Source organism: Ranitomeya variabilis, chromosome 7 (genome assembly GCF_051348905.1).
Source record: "Ranitomeya variabilis isolate aRanVar5 chromosome 7, aRanVar5.hap1, whole genome shotgun sequence".
In the NCBI taxonomy this organism is placed as follows: Eukaryota; Metazoa; Chordata; class Amphibia; order Anura; family Dendrobatidae; genus Ranitomeya; species Ranitomeya variabilis.
This window is the reverse complement of record NC_135238.1, coordinates 19,387,022-19,406,934: the sequence shown is the minus strand read 5'-3', so window position 1 is coordinate 19,406,934 and position 19,913 is coordinate 19,387,022. Positions and strand designations below refer to the sequence as shown.

The 19,913-nt window shown below is 41.1% G+C and overlaps 1 protein-coding gene and 1 long non-coding RNA gene across 11 annotated transcripts in view; one reads left to right on the top strand and one right to left on the bottom strand.

Moving 5' to 3' along the window:
- Positions 1-19,913, bottom strand: part of LOC143785491 (uncharacterized) — a 161,535-nt gene that overhangs the window by 44,518 nt on the left and 97,104 nt on the right. For 2 of the 6 annotated variants that reach the window (XR_013218002.1, XR_013217997.1), the window contains exons 4-7: positions 17,471-17,651; positions 3,893-3,933; positions 2,502-2,617; positions 1,886-2,112 (exon numbers count right to left, since the gene is read on the bottom strand). This is a non-coding gene — a long non-coding RNA (uncharacterized LOC143785491). Of the gene's footprint in view, positions 1-1,885; positions 2,113-2,501; positions 2,618-3,892; positions 3,934-17,470; positions 17,652-19,913 lie in introns of those variants that run through there. The other 4 variants (XR_013217999.1, XR_013218001.1, XR_013217998.1 and 1 more) reach the window with 4 other exon arrangements.
- CACNA1H (calcium voltage-gated channel subunit alpha1 H) overlaps positions 1-19,913 on the top strand; it is a 417,575-nt gene that overhangs the window by 349,598 nt on the left and 48,064 nt on the right. For 3 of the 5 annotated variants that reach the window (XM_077274375.1, XM_077274377.1, XM_077274373.1), the window contains exons 14-25: positions 1,878-2,033; positions 5,196-5,286; positions 5,783-5,991; positions 6,171-6,605; positions 7,191-7,291; positions 8,377-8,500; positions 8,863-8,931; positions 9,010-9,191; positions 11,723-11,849; positions 13,572-13,697; positions 14,635-14,724; positions 17,478-17,691. In XM_077274375.1, the coding sequence (XP_077130490.1) occupies positions 1,878-2,033; positions 5,196-5,286; positions 5,783-5,991; positions 6,171-6,605; positions 7,191-7,291; positions 8,377-8,500; positions 8,863-8,931; positions 9,010-9,191; positions 11,723-11,849; positions 13,572-13,697; positions 14,635-14,724; positions 17,478-17,691 (1,924 nt within the window). The remainder of the gene's footprint in view (positions 1-1,877; positions 2,034-5,195; positions 5,287-5,782; positions 5,992-6,170; positions 6,606-7,190; positions 7,292-8,376; positions 8,501-8,862; positions 8,932-9,009; positions 9,192-11,722; positions 11,850-13,571; positions 13,698-14,634; positions 14,725-17,477; positions 17,692-19,913) is intronic. The other 2 variants (XM_077274378.1, XM_077274376.1) reach the window with 1 other exon arrangement.

The window sequence follows — 19,913 nt, the reverse complement described above, 5'->3', positions numbered from 1 at the left end:
GAATACTGTCCCTATGTACAAGAATATAACTACTATAATACTGCCCCCTATGTACAAGAATATAAGTACTATAATACTGCTCCTATGTACAAGAATATAAGTACTATAATACTGCTCCTATGTACAAGAATATAACTACTATAATACACTATGTACAAGAATATAACTACTATAATACAGCCTTCTATGTACAAGAATATAACTACTATAATACTGCCCCCTATGTACAAGAATATAACTACTATAATACTGCCCCTATATACAAGAATATAACTACTATAATACTGCCCCTATGTACAAGAATATAACTACTATAATACTGCCCCTGTGTACAAGAATATAACTATTATAATACTGCCCCCTATGTACAAGAATATAACTACTATCATACTGCTTCCTATGTACAAGAATATAACAACTATAATACTGCTCCTATGTACAAGAATATAACTACTATAATACTGCTCCTATGTACAAGAATATAACTACTATAATACTGCCCCTATGTACAAGAATATAACTACTATAATACTGCCCCTATATACAAGAATATAACTACTATAATACTGCTCCCTATGTACAAGAATATAACTACTATAATACTACTCCTATGTACAAGAATATAACTATTATAATACTGCTCCTATGTACAAGAATATAACTACTATAATACTGCTCCTATGTACAAGAATATAACTACTATAATACTGCTCCTATGTACAAGAATATAACTACTATAATACTGCCCCTATGTACAAGAATATAACTACTATAATACTGCCCCTATGTACAAGAATATAACTACTATAATACTGCTCCCTATGTACAAGAATATAACTACTATAATACTACTCCTATGTACAAGAATATAACTATTATAATACTGCTCCTATGTACAAGAATATAACTACTATAATACTGCCCTCTATGTACAAGAATATAACTACTATAATACTACTCCTATGTACAAGAATATAACTACTAGAATACTGTCCCTATGTACAAGAATATAACTACTATAATACTGCCCCCTATGTACAAGAATATAAGTACTATAATACTGCTCCTATGTACAAGAATATAAGTACTATAATACTGCTCCTATGTACAAGAATATAACTACTATAATACTGCCTTCTATGTACAAGAATATAACTACTATAATACTGCCTTCTATGTACAAGAATATAACTACTATAATACTGCTCCTATGTACAAGAATATAACTACTATAATACTGTCCTATGTACAAGAATATAACTACTCTACTATAATACTGCCCCTGTGTACAAGAATATAACTATTATAATACTGCCCCCTATGTACAAGAATATAACTACTATAATACTGCCCCTATATACAAGAATATAACTACTATAATACTGCCCCTATGTACAAGAATATAACTACTCTACTATAATACTGCCCCTGTGTACAAGAATATAACTATTATAATACTGCCCCCTATGTACAAGAATATAACTACTATAATACTGCTCCTATGTACAAGAATATAACTACTATAATACTGCTCCTATGTACAAGAATATAACTACTATAATACTGCCTTCTATGTACAAGAATATAACTACTATAATACTGCTCCTATGTACAAGAATATAACGACTATAATACTGCCCCTATGTACAAGAATATAACTACTATAATACTGCCCCTATGTACAAGAATATAACTACTATAATACTGCCCCTTATGTACAAGAATATCACTACTATAATACTGCCCCCTATGTACAAGAATATAACTACTATAATACTGCCCCTGTGTGCAAGAATATAACTACTATAATACGTGAATACATATTAGATCGATCTTTTTTATTTTACGTTACTTTGTCTACTTTCGCTTTCTCTTAGATTCTTACCCAGGAAGACTGGAACATGGTCCTTTATAACGGAATGGCTTCCACCTCATCCTGGGCGGCTCTTTACTTTGTAGCTCTGATGACATTTGGAAATTACGTCCTGTTTAACCTTTTGGTGGCCATTCTGGTGGAAGGTTTTCAGGCAGAGGTAACGTTACTGGTCAACTTTCTCTTGGTCTTTATCCGTACCAGGATGTACACATAGGCAGACATTTCTGGGACTGAGCCTAATAGGGGGTGAACTTTCGGAATGAGGGACTGCTACTGCTACTGACATAAGTATTGTTATTCAGGTTGCATTATAATGGTACCAGATAAGTAGACGAGGACAGGTGTAGACAGCGCCCACCAGCAGGAGACGTGTCAAGATAAAGAAGAAGGCTTTGTCTGAAGATAAAGTCAAGAGCATTAAGTGGGCATGATATATCCATGTCACAGTAATGCCGTAATCTACATGCACAGAAGAGTGGCTGGCACAGTCTGACTACTTAGTGAATTATGGGCCCGAAATGGAGCCTGAAATGGATAATAAAAATTACAAGAGTTCCAGGAAATGAAGCCCCCATCTCTCCGGACCCCCTCCTACAATGCTGACTATTCCCATTTTTCTGCTAACCAGGAGAAATTTGCCAAGTGATGATCTAAGTCTTGAAATAACCTTGAAGCCTCAGTAAAGGATTGGAGGGTGTTAGACCGTCTTTAGCACCTCGTTAACATCACCCAAGTCTTCGTCTAATTAAAAAAAAAAATTCAATTAGTCATCAAAGTATTCATCAATTCTGTGAAGTTTTAACAATATCACAGAAGGAATGGACATTAATATGATAAATCGTCCATAGCCCCCTCAACAGCCGGCCACTTCGAGTATCAAATTAGCGTAAATGTCGGAAAAGATAAAGTCATCGTAGGAATGTAATAAAGTAATGGACTGTAGTATGTGATGTATCGCTGAGCTCAGTTCATTGGAAAATTAGAGTAGGAGATAAGTAACTGAACAATTAAGGGAGGATATGGATTTGGGAGGTTTTTTTTGTTAATAAAGCTTCCTTTGTTGTACATAGAAAGCAGGAAGACAGTGCTATCTGTGCTGACATCATTTACACGTAGATACAGGAAGACAATACTATCTACCTAATACATATACAGGCAGCATATATCATTTGCAGAGAGAGATAGTAAATTATTTTCATCATTTGCGCAAAGAGACAGGACAACAGTACTATCTTAACATACATTGTTTAGCGGTAGAGACAGGGACGCAGAACTATCTGTCTGCATAATAGACATAGAGTGATAAGAGATATACTACTATCTGTGTTTACAGTTGTTTACATAAAGACCGTAAATCACAATCAACGTTTCCAGGAAGACAACTATAATACTATCTTTTCCTCCATCATTCTCAAATAGAGAAGGGAATACAGTACTACCTGTGCCTATATAATTTACAGGGAAGAAGTACTATCTGTGCTTACAATCATTTACAGAGTGAGAAAGTAAATCATATTCAACATTTACAGGAAGGGACATAGCAACAGTGCCACCTGTCTCTGCATCACTTACACGTAGAGATAAGGAGGCAGTACTACCTGTGCCTATATAATTTACAGGGAAGAAGTACTATCTGTGCTTACAATCATTTACAGAGTGAGAAAGTAAATCATGTTCAACATTTACAGGAAGGGACATAGCAACAGTGCTACCTGTTTCTGCATCACTTACACGTAGTGCTAAGGAGACAGTACTACCTGTGCCTATATAATTTACAGGGAAGAAGTACTATCTGTGCTTACAATCATTTACAGAGTGAGAAAGTAAATCATGTTCAACATTTACAGGAAGGGACATAGCAACAGTGCTACCTGTTTCTGCATCACTTACACGTAGTGCTAAGGAGACAGTACTACCTGTGCCTATATAATTTACAGGGAGGGATGGGAATTAGTGCTACAGGTGCTTATATATCATCTGAGGCAGAGACAGAGAGACAATACTATCTATACTTACATCTATTATAGGGAGATACAAACTGGCAATATTTTCCTTACCTAAAACAAAGAGAAAGAGACAAGAAGACAGCATTATCCGTATTTACATCATTTACGTGAAGAAACATAGAGGCAATACTATCGCTACATAAATCATACAGTATACAAGGAGGAACAGAGAGTATTACCTGTGCTTATATCATTTACAGAGAGAGACAGTAAAACATGTTAAACATTTACTGGAAGGAACAATACTCTGTGTACTAACAGTACTAACCTGTACACACATAATTTACAAGTCAGGAATGCATTACTACTTGTGTTTAAGTCATTTACAGAGAGAGACTGGAATGCAGCTCTATCTGTGCCTAAATCATTTACAGGGAGAGACAGGAGGCAGTACTAACTGTGCCTATATCAATTACAGGGAGAGTCTGGAATGCAGCTCTATCTGTGCCTAAATCATTTACAGGGAGAGATAGGAAGTAGTACTAACTGTGCCTATATCATTTACAGGGAAAGACATGAACGCAGTACTATCTGTGCCTACATCATTAACAAGGAGATATGGCAGGCAGTACTAACTGTGCCTATTTCATTTACAGTGAGATATGGGGAAGCAATATTACCTATAAGAAACAGAGAGGCAATATTATCTGTACCTAAAACATAAACAGAGGATAAAAGAAAACAGCACTACCTGTATTTTTATCATTTACAGGAAGAAACGTGTATGCAGTTTTATCTGTAATTACCAGGGTGAGACAGGCAGGAAGTACTTTCTGTGCCTGCATCATTTACAGAGAGCAACAGCGTGGTATAGCCATGTGCACCTATTACATTTACAGAAAGAGACAAGGAGGCAGTACTGTCTGTACCTACATAATATATGGATATACAACTACATCAACTAAACTTAATGAAATGCAGTGTAAATATGATTACAATATACATAGCACATGGTCATAAGTATGTGCACCCCCAAATATCACACCACACGAGCCTACTGGGTGTACCGTATTGCGGTATATATACTGTATACATATGTATACGCATTGTTAGGGCCCCTCACAGGGTAATAAGCAGAGATTTGTAACCCTCTGATAAGCGAGTGTTGGACTTTTCGCTGACACTCTACACAGTTAATCCTGGCACTGGCAGGACTGTGTAAAACAGATTAGAGACGTTTCATCCATCAGCCGGAGATAAAACTGCGCAAGTTGCAGACGCAGCAGAAGTGAGATCTGTGTTGTTCTTGTCAGACGTCAGCCGATTCCATCTCTTATATGATCCCATCACTCATCCCTATATCTGTATGCCAGGGGGATGCCACAAGGTCAGACACCGAAGATGACAAAATCTCCACCAATTTTGATGAAGACTTGGAAAAGCTGAAGGATCTGCGGGCTACAGGTGATGGCGGTAATATAGTCCCTGTGATTTGGGGATTGGGTGGACGGATGTACCAAAAACAAGGGTTCAGTTTGGGGTAATTTTGCATGAAAAAGGTGTCTCAGGAGTGAAGCAATGACTATATTTGGAGACTTGTGAGCAAAATGAAATCGTCCGGTCCGAACCAGCAGTGATGGTATCGTTCACGTGAGTGCTGCAGCCAGTCACTGCCCTCATCAGTCAAGTGCATAGATGCAAATGTCACCAGAGTCCAGCAATTTGACTGTAGCGATCACGAATGATGTATGTAACTTCATATTTGCAGGACTGTTAAGGACCACATGTTCATTTATAACATTTCCTGCCCATTTTCCATATTCTTAGACTACCCCTTTGAGTGAACGATAAAATCCTGACTTGCACTGACTCCACGTGTCATTTCTGTCTAGTCTGTATGACATGTGAGGACCAGACGGTCCCTATAACCAGTCCTTCCCTCGTGTCCTCTCCTCCTTAGAGCTGAAGATGTATTCGCTGGCAGTGACCCCTAATGGACACCTGGATCCTCGCTGTGCCATGCCCCCTCCCATCATCATGCGCACTGCCGCCACACCCATGCCAACGCCGAAGAGCTCCCCATGCATGGACTCTGTACACACGTTCGTGGATTCGAGGAGAGGAAGCAATGTGTCTATGGATCCTTCAGTCTGCGATCAGAAGTCTCTGGTGGGTGTCCAATCCTAAATGTAGGATTCTTACCTGATATAGAGTATATCGCCTCATTGTGGTACTGCAACTTCCTTCTTTGGGAAATTTTTGTAGATATTTTTGGCCAACTTAACAGTAAAATGATGGGGTTATGTTCTCAGTCAGTAGATTATTCTTTATTTCTTACCTTCCCCCAGGCCAGTGTCCGAAGCTCTCCATGTGCACCGTGGGGCACCTATAGCAACTGGGGGAGCCGCCGGTCCAGCTGGAATAGCCTAGGTCGGGCACCAAGTATCAAGAAGAAGAGCCAAACTGGGGAAAGGGAGTCTCTCCTCTCTGGGGAAGGCAAGGGCAGCACGGATGAGGATTCTGATGACTGCAAGACCAGCTCGGTGGGAAGGATAGCCCTCCATCGCCGAGCAGGATCTCTAGACACTCGGGGGTCTATGGACATCCCAGAGCTTCTACAAGTTCCCACCTTACGACACTCACTAAGCGTCAGCCCTTTGGCCATGGTGCCCGCAGACTACCAAGACTGCAATGGAAAGATGGTGCACGTGCCGAGTGACCTGTTTGTGAGAGTGGACAAGCACAAAGAAGATCCTGCGGACTACGAGGATGACCTCGAAGATGTGAGTCCTTGCAGCACATGTCCTAGGTTAAGGCAGCACCTCTTATGGTCACCTATTGTCCACTGATCACTCACAGCCCATCCTCTCCTTCAGACAAATGCAGACACATCATCCTTAATTACTTCTTCGTTAACGGTTCGTCTGGGAAGAGGAAGATCTTGAGTAATATACATTCATTGTATTAATCCTTCCATCGTGTGCTTACCGCGGCAGTAACCCAGCAACTAATTAATACTCATTTCTGTTACAGGAAATACAGCGCAATTAAGTTTTACTTCTCGGTTACATCACATTCGGCTAATTAATCTTGATGTTATAATTATTCCGGCTCCATGTAGCTTTCTTTTTCATGGAGTCTTATACACGATCTCAAAATTAAAAGTTTCCGCTCAGCATGGTATGCCATCTGAATGTGGGGAGTTTTGGATGAAAGACTTAGAACTTGTACCTCCTGGGCCTAATGCAAAATCTGTAATGGGGGCTGCAAGCCTGAGGGCCTGGGTGACTACTGCTATCTCTGTACCCCCTATATCTACACTCTGCTTACGCTAAACTTTAATTTTCTCTCGTCTTCTATCGTTGCAGAGTTACTGTTTCCGTCTCCGCAAGACACTAGAGCCTTACAAACCCAAATGGTGCAAGACGCATGAAGACTGGTCACTTTACATGTTTGCTCCTCAAAACCAGTAAGAGTCATCTAACAACTTTGTAACTCAAGATTCAACCCACCTTCTAAACATAACCTTGTCTTAAGGCCCCCTCCATACACAATGGATAGCTGTCGGATGAATGATAGTTCAGCAAACAGCTATTTCTTCCAAGTCCCCCATACACAGGCAAGGCAATGAGTGCCGCTGCCAGACTCTTGCGTCCTCTTATAGACTCCTGGAGAACATAAGAGTCGATGTAAATCCAACTTACTGATTCCTCTGTCACTTGTCGAGTCAGAGTTCGGAGACAGCAATACACATCAGGCTGTCAGTCAAGCCTGTTGATATCAGCAGCAGGTTTGGTGAACTTTAAGATGTGTATGGAGATCTATACCATTATCTCAATCACATGTCTTCATCATGGTAGCCAAATTTATTAGCCTTCAACATCAACCTTCATGACCATGTAGGCCTGTACCATCCCTGTTACTTACATCTTAATGTATAAAACACAGTCCCTTCTCCAATCGCCAGTCACCCTTCTCCATGACCATGATCAGAAGCACCTACTACTATGCGTTACCATAAAAACCATCAAGTATCTCCAACCCAATGACCAACACCTAAGTGTTCAAGAACAATGTTTGGTATCTCATCTCAACTCACCCATCATCTGTGTCCATCTTAGTGCCATCTATCACTGCTAACAGGGTCTTCCTTACATAGTATGATGGCCTGTGTGGCATCAAACAATCTACCATGCAGTGCCTTAATAGTATTGCCACACCTAATTATCGCCCTACAATGCTGAAATTGACCAAATAACACCAGAGCTTTACAGTGAAATGATGGTCACAAGTGACAGGTATTAGGAAGACTGTTGTGCCCACTTTAGGAGGAGCAGTTGATGCCCCCTGTGTACCCAGCACCAGGTACCTCATCCCCTATATGTGTTTTCTCTGTCCGTAATCTACAATTGGTGGTTTTACTGCCACACACAACACAATTGACCACCATTAATGTATAAAGCTTTCCCTCATCTATCACTTCAACACAAATATAATTTGTCAGTGCCACCGTCATCTTCATGGTTTACAGTCACGTATGGTCTGTTCGTTCAGGTTCCGCATGATGTGCCAAAAGGTTATTGCACACAAGATGTTTGACCACGTGGTTCTCGTCTTCATCTTCTTGAACTGCATCACCATTGCCTTAGAGAGACCGGATATCGAACAACACAGCATGGTAAGGTGGCATCATAGAGCTTAGTGTCATGATGGTCTTGAGTTGATGAAATAGGTCCAATGTTGGAGAAGTTCCTTATACTTTCTAGTCAATTTTTAACACCCGTTTGAGGCAATGATATGTTGATAAATCAGAACTTCGGCTCGGAGATATTAACTGTATATGATGAGTAATGGTAATGAGAGGAATCACTGGAAATGGAGAGAAGAATCTCAATAAATTGGTTTCATTAAGCTCCTTCTCGTCCTGGGTGAAATAATGAAATGTTAGATGATCAGATCTTCTGCTCCATTTAACAGAATTAGATGGTGTAGAGCGCGGCATTTCTCATTTCATCATCTTCTTTTGTTTTATTTACCAAGGAAAGGATATTCCTGAGCGTTTCCAATTATATCTTCACAGCCATCTTCGTGGTGGAGATGACCATTAAGGTAACATAGACTCCCATTTATTGGAGAGAAGGTTCTTGATTCTCTTCATCTTATGACGACCTCTTCTCTGTCTCGTAGGTGGTCGCCTTGGGTTTCTTTTCAGGAGAACACGCTTATCTTCAGAGTAGCTGGAACGTGCTTGATGGAGTCCTGGTGTTTGTGTCCATTATTGATATCATTGTGTCCTTAGCATCGGATGGAGCCAAGATCTTGGGGATCCTCAGGGTCTTAAGGCTTCTAAGAACACTACGACCATTGAGGTAGAGGTTCATAAATTTCCAGATGTAAATCATGTTATCTACTCAAGATTATAATTTAAGGGAAGGGATGAGAAGCCCATGCCCTGGGAACCTTCACAGCCTCATTGCCCAGGTTGGTTTTGTCTATGTACTGATCTCTTACATAGTATAAACTCTGCATACTTTTTAGACCCCAACGTCTTGGATCTTTTGAGGGCTGTTTGGAAATCCTATCTAGCCCATAACAGGTAAAGACACTTTAGCTCTTGTAGTCAAGAAAGTCACTGTTTTGGCTACTCCACACCTCCTACAGACTATGCCTAACACATTGGGATTCAATTGGGTTGAGGTTTCCACTAAATTTTGGTCCACCAGCCTTGAGCCAACTCTGAATCTACTCAACATTTACGAATCTACTCAAGTGTCCATGGTATAGGTTGAGGAATAAGGTTAAAAAGCTACTCTGAGGGACACTTCAAGATCTTCACCAGTGATGTGACCTCTGCCTGCATCACTAAACAGAGTCCCAGAACTTTACAACCATGTGAGAATTTTATTACCCTGGTCCTAATCCTGAGAGTGTGGAAACACTGCACATTTTTCATGATATGCGGACAGACAATCCTTAGAGGATTACACAGTCCTAGCCATGGAAATGCAGGGGAAATTGACAGCAATGCGGTAGAAGAGAAATCTATTCTCAATTTTGACACCGATCTGCAGAAAAAAAAAAAATGCACATTTTTCTGCAGGTTCATTGGCAAAATTGTAGGCGGCTTTACAGTGGATTCTTTTTACCCTAATTCCTGAGAACTGATATTAAGATTAGAGTTGTATCTTCATTTACGATAGATCCAATGACAAAAACATAATTCTGTGCTTACTTCTATTACCCCAAAGGATTCTGACCCTTAAGAAATGTCACAAAGGCGGATGACTACATTATGGGGGTTCTCCATACTGCGACGGTCTCACTGATTGACATTGATGATTTACCAGGAGACATGTCGCCACTTTTCTGCATTCATGCCTATCCACGCCCTAATCAGATGTTGCATAGTCTTCTCACTTTCTTGGCACAGTTTCTCCTCCTCTAATAGGATCTTTCAGCCCGACACTGTATTTTGACATAAATGAATATAATTTTATTGTCAAGGGCAGAATGTGCTTGCCAGCAAGAATCTCACGGTATTCCATTAATGTGATTTGTAAGCAGGGGAATGGCAGTATTTTTCCAGGCTTTTCACATACACCAGTCAGAGTCAGACCTACCATTATTAGAAATATGTGCCGCTATTTCTTCCAGGAAAAAATGAATTACATCTAATGGGGCCTTGCGAAGGTCAGGTGGCATATCATTGGCATAATTTCCAGCAGACCTACATAGTATTGAAGGTTTCCAAGACTGTAAAAGTGGCAGGGTAGACTTAGGACAGGATACTTACCTCTTTATTTTGATCCAGGCACAGCGCCATCTATTAGGATGTAGCTGACCCTAATGTTGCCACTAAGTCCCATTCACCTGGTACAATCCCAACCAAATGTGCAACCAAAAATACACCACGCCTTTTCATCCAGCTGATTGACGCTCGACGATGGCCTCTACTGGACAATCAAGCAAATTCCTTTAATGGATGGTCATAATTTTCGACAGAGTTAGGGAGTTGCTACTTAAGCATTACATTCAGGCCTTTTTAGGACCACAGTTGTGACCCAAGCTTAGCATGAATGCTGGGAAAAGCTTCTGGTATTCACACTGTGCATACTCACCTAACAGAGGCCAAAGGAGGCACATTTGACCTCTTACGGGCCAGTATACAAAAAAAAGAGGCATGGAATAAAATAGTAGACTCAGTGGTGTAAGCTCATAGGCCCCCAATCAAAAATGTCCCGACAGGGTCGCCAACTGTTATGGGTCATTAATAGAATTGGTCTTCTCAGATGGGATCTTTTGGTCTCCCCTGGGCTCTCCTAATGTTGGAGGTTTACGTCAGGAACCTGTACGACTGTAGGGAAGAATCAGCTCATCTCCATGGAAAGACAAGACTGGGTTAATAATAGCAGTTCTTCTGCGTTGGCTGATTTCGGCGGGTTAGGACTTGCCTTTCCCTCAGCCATCTGCAATTTTATTACACGATGTGAGCACTGAGCTAGAATAAGTTGGCAAAAAAAAGTCTCTGGAATTGTTCAGTGACCTCTCAGCTCCCGAGAGAAAGACAGAAACTCAGGGACTCGTTACCATGTTTGTTCACAAACAGATTCCTCGAGTCCACAGGGGCAGAGAGTTCAAGACAGATACGCACATTGCTGGGTAATGGAAATAACATGTAGGATTCTACGAGTTGTTGAGAGGAGACTAGACATAAACAGTCAACAGAGGAGAAAGCAAAATATACATTAATGCACTCAGCAAAAAATCCCCAAATATCACAAAACAGAAGTGATCATTACATCGTCCCCTCCTTGTATGTGTCATTTAACTGGACATCTGTTTGGGGGTTTCTCTTTAGAGTCTTGGTTCTGACCTCCTTCTCTTTGTGTCTCCACCTCAGGGTCATCAGCAGAGCGCCGGGGCTGAAATTAGTGGTGGAAACATTAATTTCTTCTCTTCGACCTATCGGGAATATAGTCCTTATCTGCTGTGCTTTTTTCATCATTTTTGGGATTTTGGGAGTTCAGGTATTTAATGTAAAGAGATTTGTCATTGCTGTAATAGTTTTTTTATTTTGTGGTATGTGTCATGTGTGTTTGGACTCATTGATGTACTCGGAGGACTAATATTGACCAGCATACTTTGTGGTTATGACAGTTTTGGACAAAACGATTGGATCCACCAACTTTCTATAGTTACTCACAGATCCACCTTCTCCATACCATACTATACTGAGATCTCCACTACAGTTATATGCCACATAAACCATGCTTACATCCACCTAAACAATACTAAGATACACCCAAACCTATCCACAAAGTCCCCACAAACCATACCTAGATCTATACCGAGGCCTACTTGAACTATAACTAGAGCTCTCCACTATATACCAAGATCTACCAGCACCATACTAAACAATAACAAGGTCTTGTATACCAAAACCATGGTCAGATAAACATAAATCATATCAAGGTACACAAAAAAGCAAAGTTTGGTCCACCTAAACCATTCCAAAGTGTACAAAAGCCATAGTTAGATCCACCTAAATCATACCAAGATCCACCAATGCAATACTTAGATCCTTCTAAATAATGGCAAGCCCTGTGTCAAAATACCTAGGTCAAGGGAAATGGCTTGTTGGTGCCTCTAGGCACTCAGTACTTTGTCCACCAAAGCCATATTTAGGTCCTCCTAAACACTGACAAGGTCCAGGAAGAAGAAGTTTACATCCACCTAAACAATACTAAGATCGCCCAAGCCTACCCATAAGATCCTCCAAAAGCACTCCACACTTACTTTACCTAAATACACACAAACCATAACTAGATATATGCCTAGATTTACTCAAAATATAGCTAGTGGTGATGAGCGAATATACTCGTTACTCGAGATTTCTCGAGCATGCTCGGGGGTCTTCCGAGTATTTTTTAGTGCTCGGAGATTTAGTTTTTCTTGCCGCAGCTGAATGATTTACATCTATTAGCCAGCATAAGTACATGTGGGGGTTGCCTGGTTGCTAGGGAATCCCCACATGTACTTATGCTGGCTAACAGATGTAAATCATTCAGCTGCGGCAAGAAAACCTAAATCTCCAAACACGAAAAAATACTCGGAGGACTCCCGAGCATGCTCGAGAAATCTCAAGTAACGAGTATATTCGCTCATCACTAATAGCTAGAGCTATCCACTTCATTCCAAGATCCACCAGAACCTTACCTAGATCTTGCTAAACCAGGACAAGATGTACTAAGATCATAATCCCAAGATCCACTAAAAGCATACGTAGAACCATCTAAACAATTACAAAGTCCACCAAAACCACATTTTGATCTACTAAAAAAATAACAAAGTCCATCAAACCATAGGTAGATCCACCTAAATCATACGAGGGCCACCAAAGCATACCTATTTTCACCTAAACTATGAGCAGGTCCTCTAAAATCATAGTTAGATCCATGTAAACCATACCAAAGAGTAAAAAAAAAAACATGAATCCACCTAAATCTTACCAAAGTCCATAAAATCCATACTTTGACCCACCTAAACAATGACAAGGTGATCCACCTAAATTATATCATAGTTTTCCAAAACCATAAAGACATGCTCTTTCCTGGCCTGACTCCAACTCCAAACCTTGATCCATGTAATTCTACCAAGATCCCATCAAATCATCCTTAGATCCACATGGTCATACTCCTTTCCACTTCAGGCACAGTGACCTGTCTGAACTCTGATTATCTCTTTTTCAGCTTTTCAAAGGAAAATTCTATTCCTGCGAGGGTCCAGACATCCGCAACGTCACCAACAGATCCGAATGTGTAGGGCCACGCAATAAGTGGGTGAGGCGCAAATACAACTTCGATAACCTCGGTCAGGTAAGTGAGCAAATTATCATCTTTCTCAAAGAAACAAAAGTACCTCAAAATCATGCTTGCCAACTCTTGCAAAATGTTAGCGAGGTTCTCGGGCATACGGGACCTTCCAGACTCCGGGAAGAGTTGTAAAGTCAATGAGAGATACAGGAACCTTCCGAGTCGTCCAGAACGCAGCGCTACTTGATTGTCCATGGAGATGGGCTGCTTCTTTATCAAACTTGACCCCAGTGGCCCACCTGAGGGCCTGAAGACCCACCAGTAGTTCACTGATTGTATAGTTGGAGTAATTTGTACTGCTGGGCCCATGTTACTTACCTCAATGCTGCTAGTGGAGTTTTTAACATACCATTAACATAACAACATATATACCAAGGAGACAGTGGGCTTGGGCGCCTTGTCTGGGTCAGTCTGTGGCCTTTTCACTCAGGTAGATACCACAATATGGTGACTTCCTTCCAGGCTTGGATTATTATTGGGAAATATCTCAGAGCATTACTGATTCATGCAGCTTAATAGTAATAGATCCTAGTCCAGTCACAAGAATAAAATTAACCTTACAATTAGACAGAGAGAGGAGCTCGTTCTGTTACTCATTAGTACCCCACAGTTCTATCACAAGGGGCCGAGGGGTGTCTATGGTAGTTTCAAGGTCCAGAAGCCTACGGTCTTTGTGCCGTATGTAACCCTATCATGTCTTCCTCTTCATGCTCTAATGGGCAGCTCGTCCAATTCCATGCGTATAAATCTCAGAACTGTTTGGGTTATTTAGATATGTCTATGAAGAACAAACCATAGAGATGGCAGGTGTCTGCCGTCATACTCCAGCTGTCATGCCGGCAGCATCTCCTAATGACGGCACCGTAACCTTAAGTGGTGAACTAATGACTCCGTATCACTAATTGCTAACATCTCGAATTGTGTTCTTGTTTCTCTTCAGGCCCTCATGTCACTTTTTGTTCTATCATCCAAAGATGGGTGGGTGAACATTATGTACGACGGGCTGGACGCAGTTGCCACCAATGTACAGGTATGTAACTAGAAGTTTTCTTTTTTTTTTTTGAGTATCATGGCTACTGGAAGTCTTCTCAGACCTGGAGAAGAGCGTCTCACCGGAATTATTTTTGTAGACATCAAAGTCCATGGTGACATCTAATGTCCTCATTATTTACTGCAGCACATCATAACCGGTGAGGTCTGAGAGTATGTGCACAAGTTCAGCACTTGCATCATGAAAATCTGTTGGCAGGAAAAACACTGATCAATATACTCGTTTTTGTTTGCATTTTTTATGCATTTTTTTCTCTATTCATTTGAATTGGTGAAAAACTATGCAAAAAAAGCTAAAAGAATTGACATGCTGTAGGTATGAAACTGATTCAAATCTGCAAAGAAAAAATAAGCAGCGTGTGCATGAGATTTCTGAAATCTTATTCACTTTGCTCGTAATGTAAAACACTGTATTTTTTTAATGGCAAAAAAACGTGCAGGGAAAATATGCAACATGTGAACATACCCTAAGTCTACTATTGAGGCAATGGCATAATATGTGGAATAGCACCCCTTTGGGTCAATAATTTCATAATTTTCTATAATACATTTTACATATAAAGCTGTGCTCATGGAATGCCCACACTGATGTCACAAAACCGGAATAATGCACACAGTGATGTCAGAGAGTACAGGGATAAAATACACAGTGATATCACAGTACAGGGGTAATACAGTGATGTCAGAGTACAGGGATAATGCACACAGTGATGTCACAGTACAGAGATAATACACACAGTGATGTCACAGTACAGGGATAATACACACAGTGATGTCACAGTACAGAGATAATACACACAGTGATGTCACAGTACAGAGATAATACACACAGTGATGTCACAGTACAGAGACAATACACACAGTGATGTCACAGTACAGGGATAATACACACAGTGATGTCACAGTACAGAGATAATACACACAGTGATGTCACAGTACAGGGATAATACACACAGTGATGTCACAGTACAGGGATAATACACACAGTGATGTCACAGTACAGAGATAATACACACAGTGATGTCACAGTACAGAGATAATACACACAGTGATGTCACAGTACAGAGATAATACACACAGTGATGTCAAAGTACAGAGATAACACACACAATGATGTCACAGTACAGAGATAATACACAGAGTAATATCACAGTACAGGGATAATACACACAGTGATGTCACAGTACAGAGATAATACACAGTGATGTCACAGTACAGGGATAATACACAGAGTGATATCACAGTACAGGAATAATACACACAGTGATATCACAGTACAGAGATAATACACACAGTGATGTCACAGTACAGAGATCATACACAGAGTGATATCACAGTACAGGGATAATACACACAGTGATGTCACAGTACAGAGATAATACACAGTGATGTCACAGTACAGGGATAATACACACAGTGATATCACAGTACAGAGATAATACACACAGTGATGTCACAGTACAGGGATAATACACACAGTGATGTCACAGTACAGGGATAATACACACAGTGATGTCACAGTACAGGGATAATACACACAGTGATGTCACAGTACAGGGATAATACACACAGTGATGTCACAGTACAGGGATAATACACACAGTGATGTCACAGTACAGAGATAATACACACAGTGATGTCACAGTACAGGGATAATACACACAGTGATGTCACAGTACAGGGATAATACACACAGTGATGTCACAGTACAGAGATAATACACACAGTGATGTCACAGTACAGGGATAATACACACAGTGATGTCACAGTACAGGGATAATACACACAGTGATGTCACAGTACAGGGATAATACACACAGTGATGTCACAGTACAGGGATAATACACACAGTGATGTCACAGTACAGAGATAATACACACAGTGATGTCACAGTACAGGGATAATACACAGAGTGATATCACAGTACAGGAATAATACACACAGTGATATCACAGTACAGAGATAATACACACAGTGATGTCACAGTACAGAGATAATACACAGAGTGATATCACAGTACAGGGATAATACACACAGTGATGTCACAGTACAGGGATAATACACAGTGATGTCATAGTACAGGGATAATACACAGTGAAGTCATAGTACAGGGATAATACACACAGTGATGTCATAGTACAGGGATAATACACAGTGATATCACAGTACAGGAATAATACACACAGTGATATCACAGTACAGAGATAATACACACAGTGATGTCACAGTACAGAGATAATACACACAGTGATGTCACAGTACAGAGATAATACACACAGTGGTGTCACAGTACAGGGATAATACACACAGTGATGTCACAGTACAGGGATAATACACAGTGATGTCACAGTACAGGGATAATACACAGTGACGTCATAGTACAGGGATAATACACACAGTTATTCCACAGTACAGGAGAAATACAAAAACAATGCCCCTTTCCATCACCCATAGTCATCACCAGCTGCCCCTTATGTGAGAGCCTTAGTTATTGAACCCCATATTAAGTACTATACCTGTTAGCCTGGTGGCTATGCTCATGCTTGTCAGTGACTTTTAGCACCAGCATAATTTACTTTAGTCCCTAGCCTGTGACTCTCCAGTTGTTGCAGAACTACAACTCCTAGCATCTCCAGCAAATGGAGAACCAAAGGTTAGAGATTGCTGCCATACATAAATGGTGTCATTTGATGTCTTGGTGTAAATTTCGGCCATGTTTCCATTACCTTGCAGCCAATTCGGAACCACAACCCATGGATGCTGCTGTACTTCATCTCATTCCTCCTCATCGTCAGCTTCTTTGTGCTGAACATGTTCGTGGGTGTGGTGGTAGAGAACTTTCACAAGTGCCGCCAGCACCAGGAGGCTGAGGAGGCCCGTCGCAGGGAGGAGAAACGGCAGCGTCGCCTGGAGAAAAAGCGCAGGAGTAAGGCGTTGTATATGTCTGGTCGGTAGACTGTTTACCAAAGAATCTTTCTGAGCCCTGCCTGCCACTGTAGCCAAACTAGAGCTTATCTACGTAGAGAAATCCGGAGTGCGGCCGACTCAAGGAAAAACTTTTGAGATGGAAACAGGATGCAACCGAGTAATCAGTTATGGAGGGGGACAGGGTGACATGCAGGGTTTTTTCATTCTACCGGAAAGCATAGGACAGAGGTGGGGTTGCCCATTGACTTGATGGGACACCAAGGGTCCGAATTTGGGAAGCCGATGTTGTAAGATTCAATATTTCCCATTTAATGTCCTTTAGACTCTCACAAGATGCCATGGGCAACGTCACTAAATTTAAGACGACCAGGTAGCAGAGGTCTTCTCGGACCTTAGACCAATGACGTGATTTTTTTGTCCATCGCGCTCTGTTGTCCCTCGTTATGCCTTTTTTAAAATTACTTTTAGATGTATATTTTCTGCCTTCAATTAATGAAATTGATGATAACGGAGAGCCGATAGATGAATCTCAATTAGGCACAAAATACGATCGGTGAGAGCTGGGACCAACACCGATGTCCTAAATTGGAGGGTCCCATGTCAGAGGCATAGACACAACCCCATCCACAACTCCAATTAGGCTGATAGGAGCGGTGGATGGGCCACCATCACTGACCTGCACTGGGGACCATTTCTTGAGGACATTGGTGGAGGTTTCGCCTCATCGCGACCTCTTGGGTGACTGACATATCAGAAGATCCTAGCTAAACCCTCATAATCATTGGAGTTTCAGTGACTACATGATTAATGCCATATGCTTAAGCCCCCAACCAAAGCTTATACGCAAGGATCCCAATGCAAGTCCTATCAGGCACTACTGTTTCTTGCATTGCTGCTTTACTAAACTCAAATTTGAGCTTCCCCGTAATGCATGTATTAATACCTCCCACCTGACCGGACCTGAATGATGCAGAATGCCACCCGATATGTACCGAGCTCTGCCAGACACCGGAGATCGTGCCATACAACACAAGTGCTTCACTCGTGGCCTTTGATGACTGACACTCACTCTGCCGCCTTTTCCTCTCAAACCTCCGTAGACGCAACTAGAATGTGAGCGCATGTCTCTGCATGCAAAACTCAGGCTGCATGTGGAACGTAGGCCAAGCAGAGAAACCCGAATCACATCCATGTAGCAATGTGCTGATAATTTCTTACTGATTTTATATTGAGGGTCAATTATATGGATCCAGTGACATCTCATTGCCAGGACGATGATGTCACTGAATGTGGGCCAAGCTGCCATTGAAAATCCATTAGTAGAGTAGATTTGATTTCAGCTCGGTGTCTACCACAATGCTCCTCCTGGACCCCTCAGGGGCTAGTACCCTGGCTCATCCTAATTGCTCGTCCACCATAAAACTGCATTATTGCATTATCTAGGAGTAAAAAGTGTGGTCAAATGTTGATAAGTCTGGATGGGTCTGATTTTATGACCTGGTGATCAAGAATCTCATATAATCAGAAGAGTTCGATATTGTCTTAAAAGCCATCGTTAATCCTTTTAGTAATGGGGGGAATAACATGAGCCACAGCAGTGACCTCACAATGCATGGGTGGCGATATCACTGAATATGGGGAAATCTGACTTTAAACAAGGTAAAAAACTGGTCATGTAGATTTCACTATAGCACGGTGTCCACCAGCAGACTTCTGGATCTCTCAGATAAAGGCATGGACACATCCCGATTGCCCAACTGTTCAGCCCACATGCATAAAGCAACATTATCAAGGGGTAAAATATGTGGGTTCAGATGATAAGTCTGGATGAGTCAGTACTGAACAGATTTTATGGTCTGGTCATGGCTAAGCTGAGAATCAAGAATCTGAGATGATTGGAAGAGCTCAATATTATCCAGCCACCATCTTTAATCCTGATAACCACGGTGGGGCAATCTGAGTTTGCCCTGAGTCACCAATGATAATATTACCTATGATGATCAAGCTGTGACTCTTAGAAGATCGAAATAGGTCGGTATTCTCCCTTGATATTGGCAGGTTCAGCCGATGTAAGTCTGATCGGTATGGGGGGCCTTTAATCGGGGTTTGATTTTTCTAAACGTCACTTGGCCGGACCCTTGAGTATATGTAGTCCTGGTAGGAGGACATTAGTTCTAAAACCAACCTATTTAGATACCAGACGGCATTGTCACTCTTCCTTGGTGTATACAGTAGAAGGCA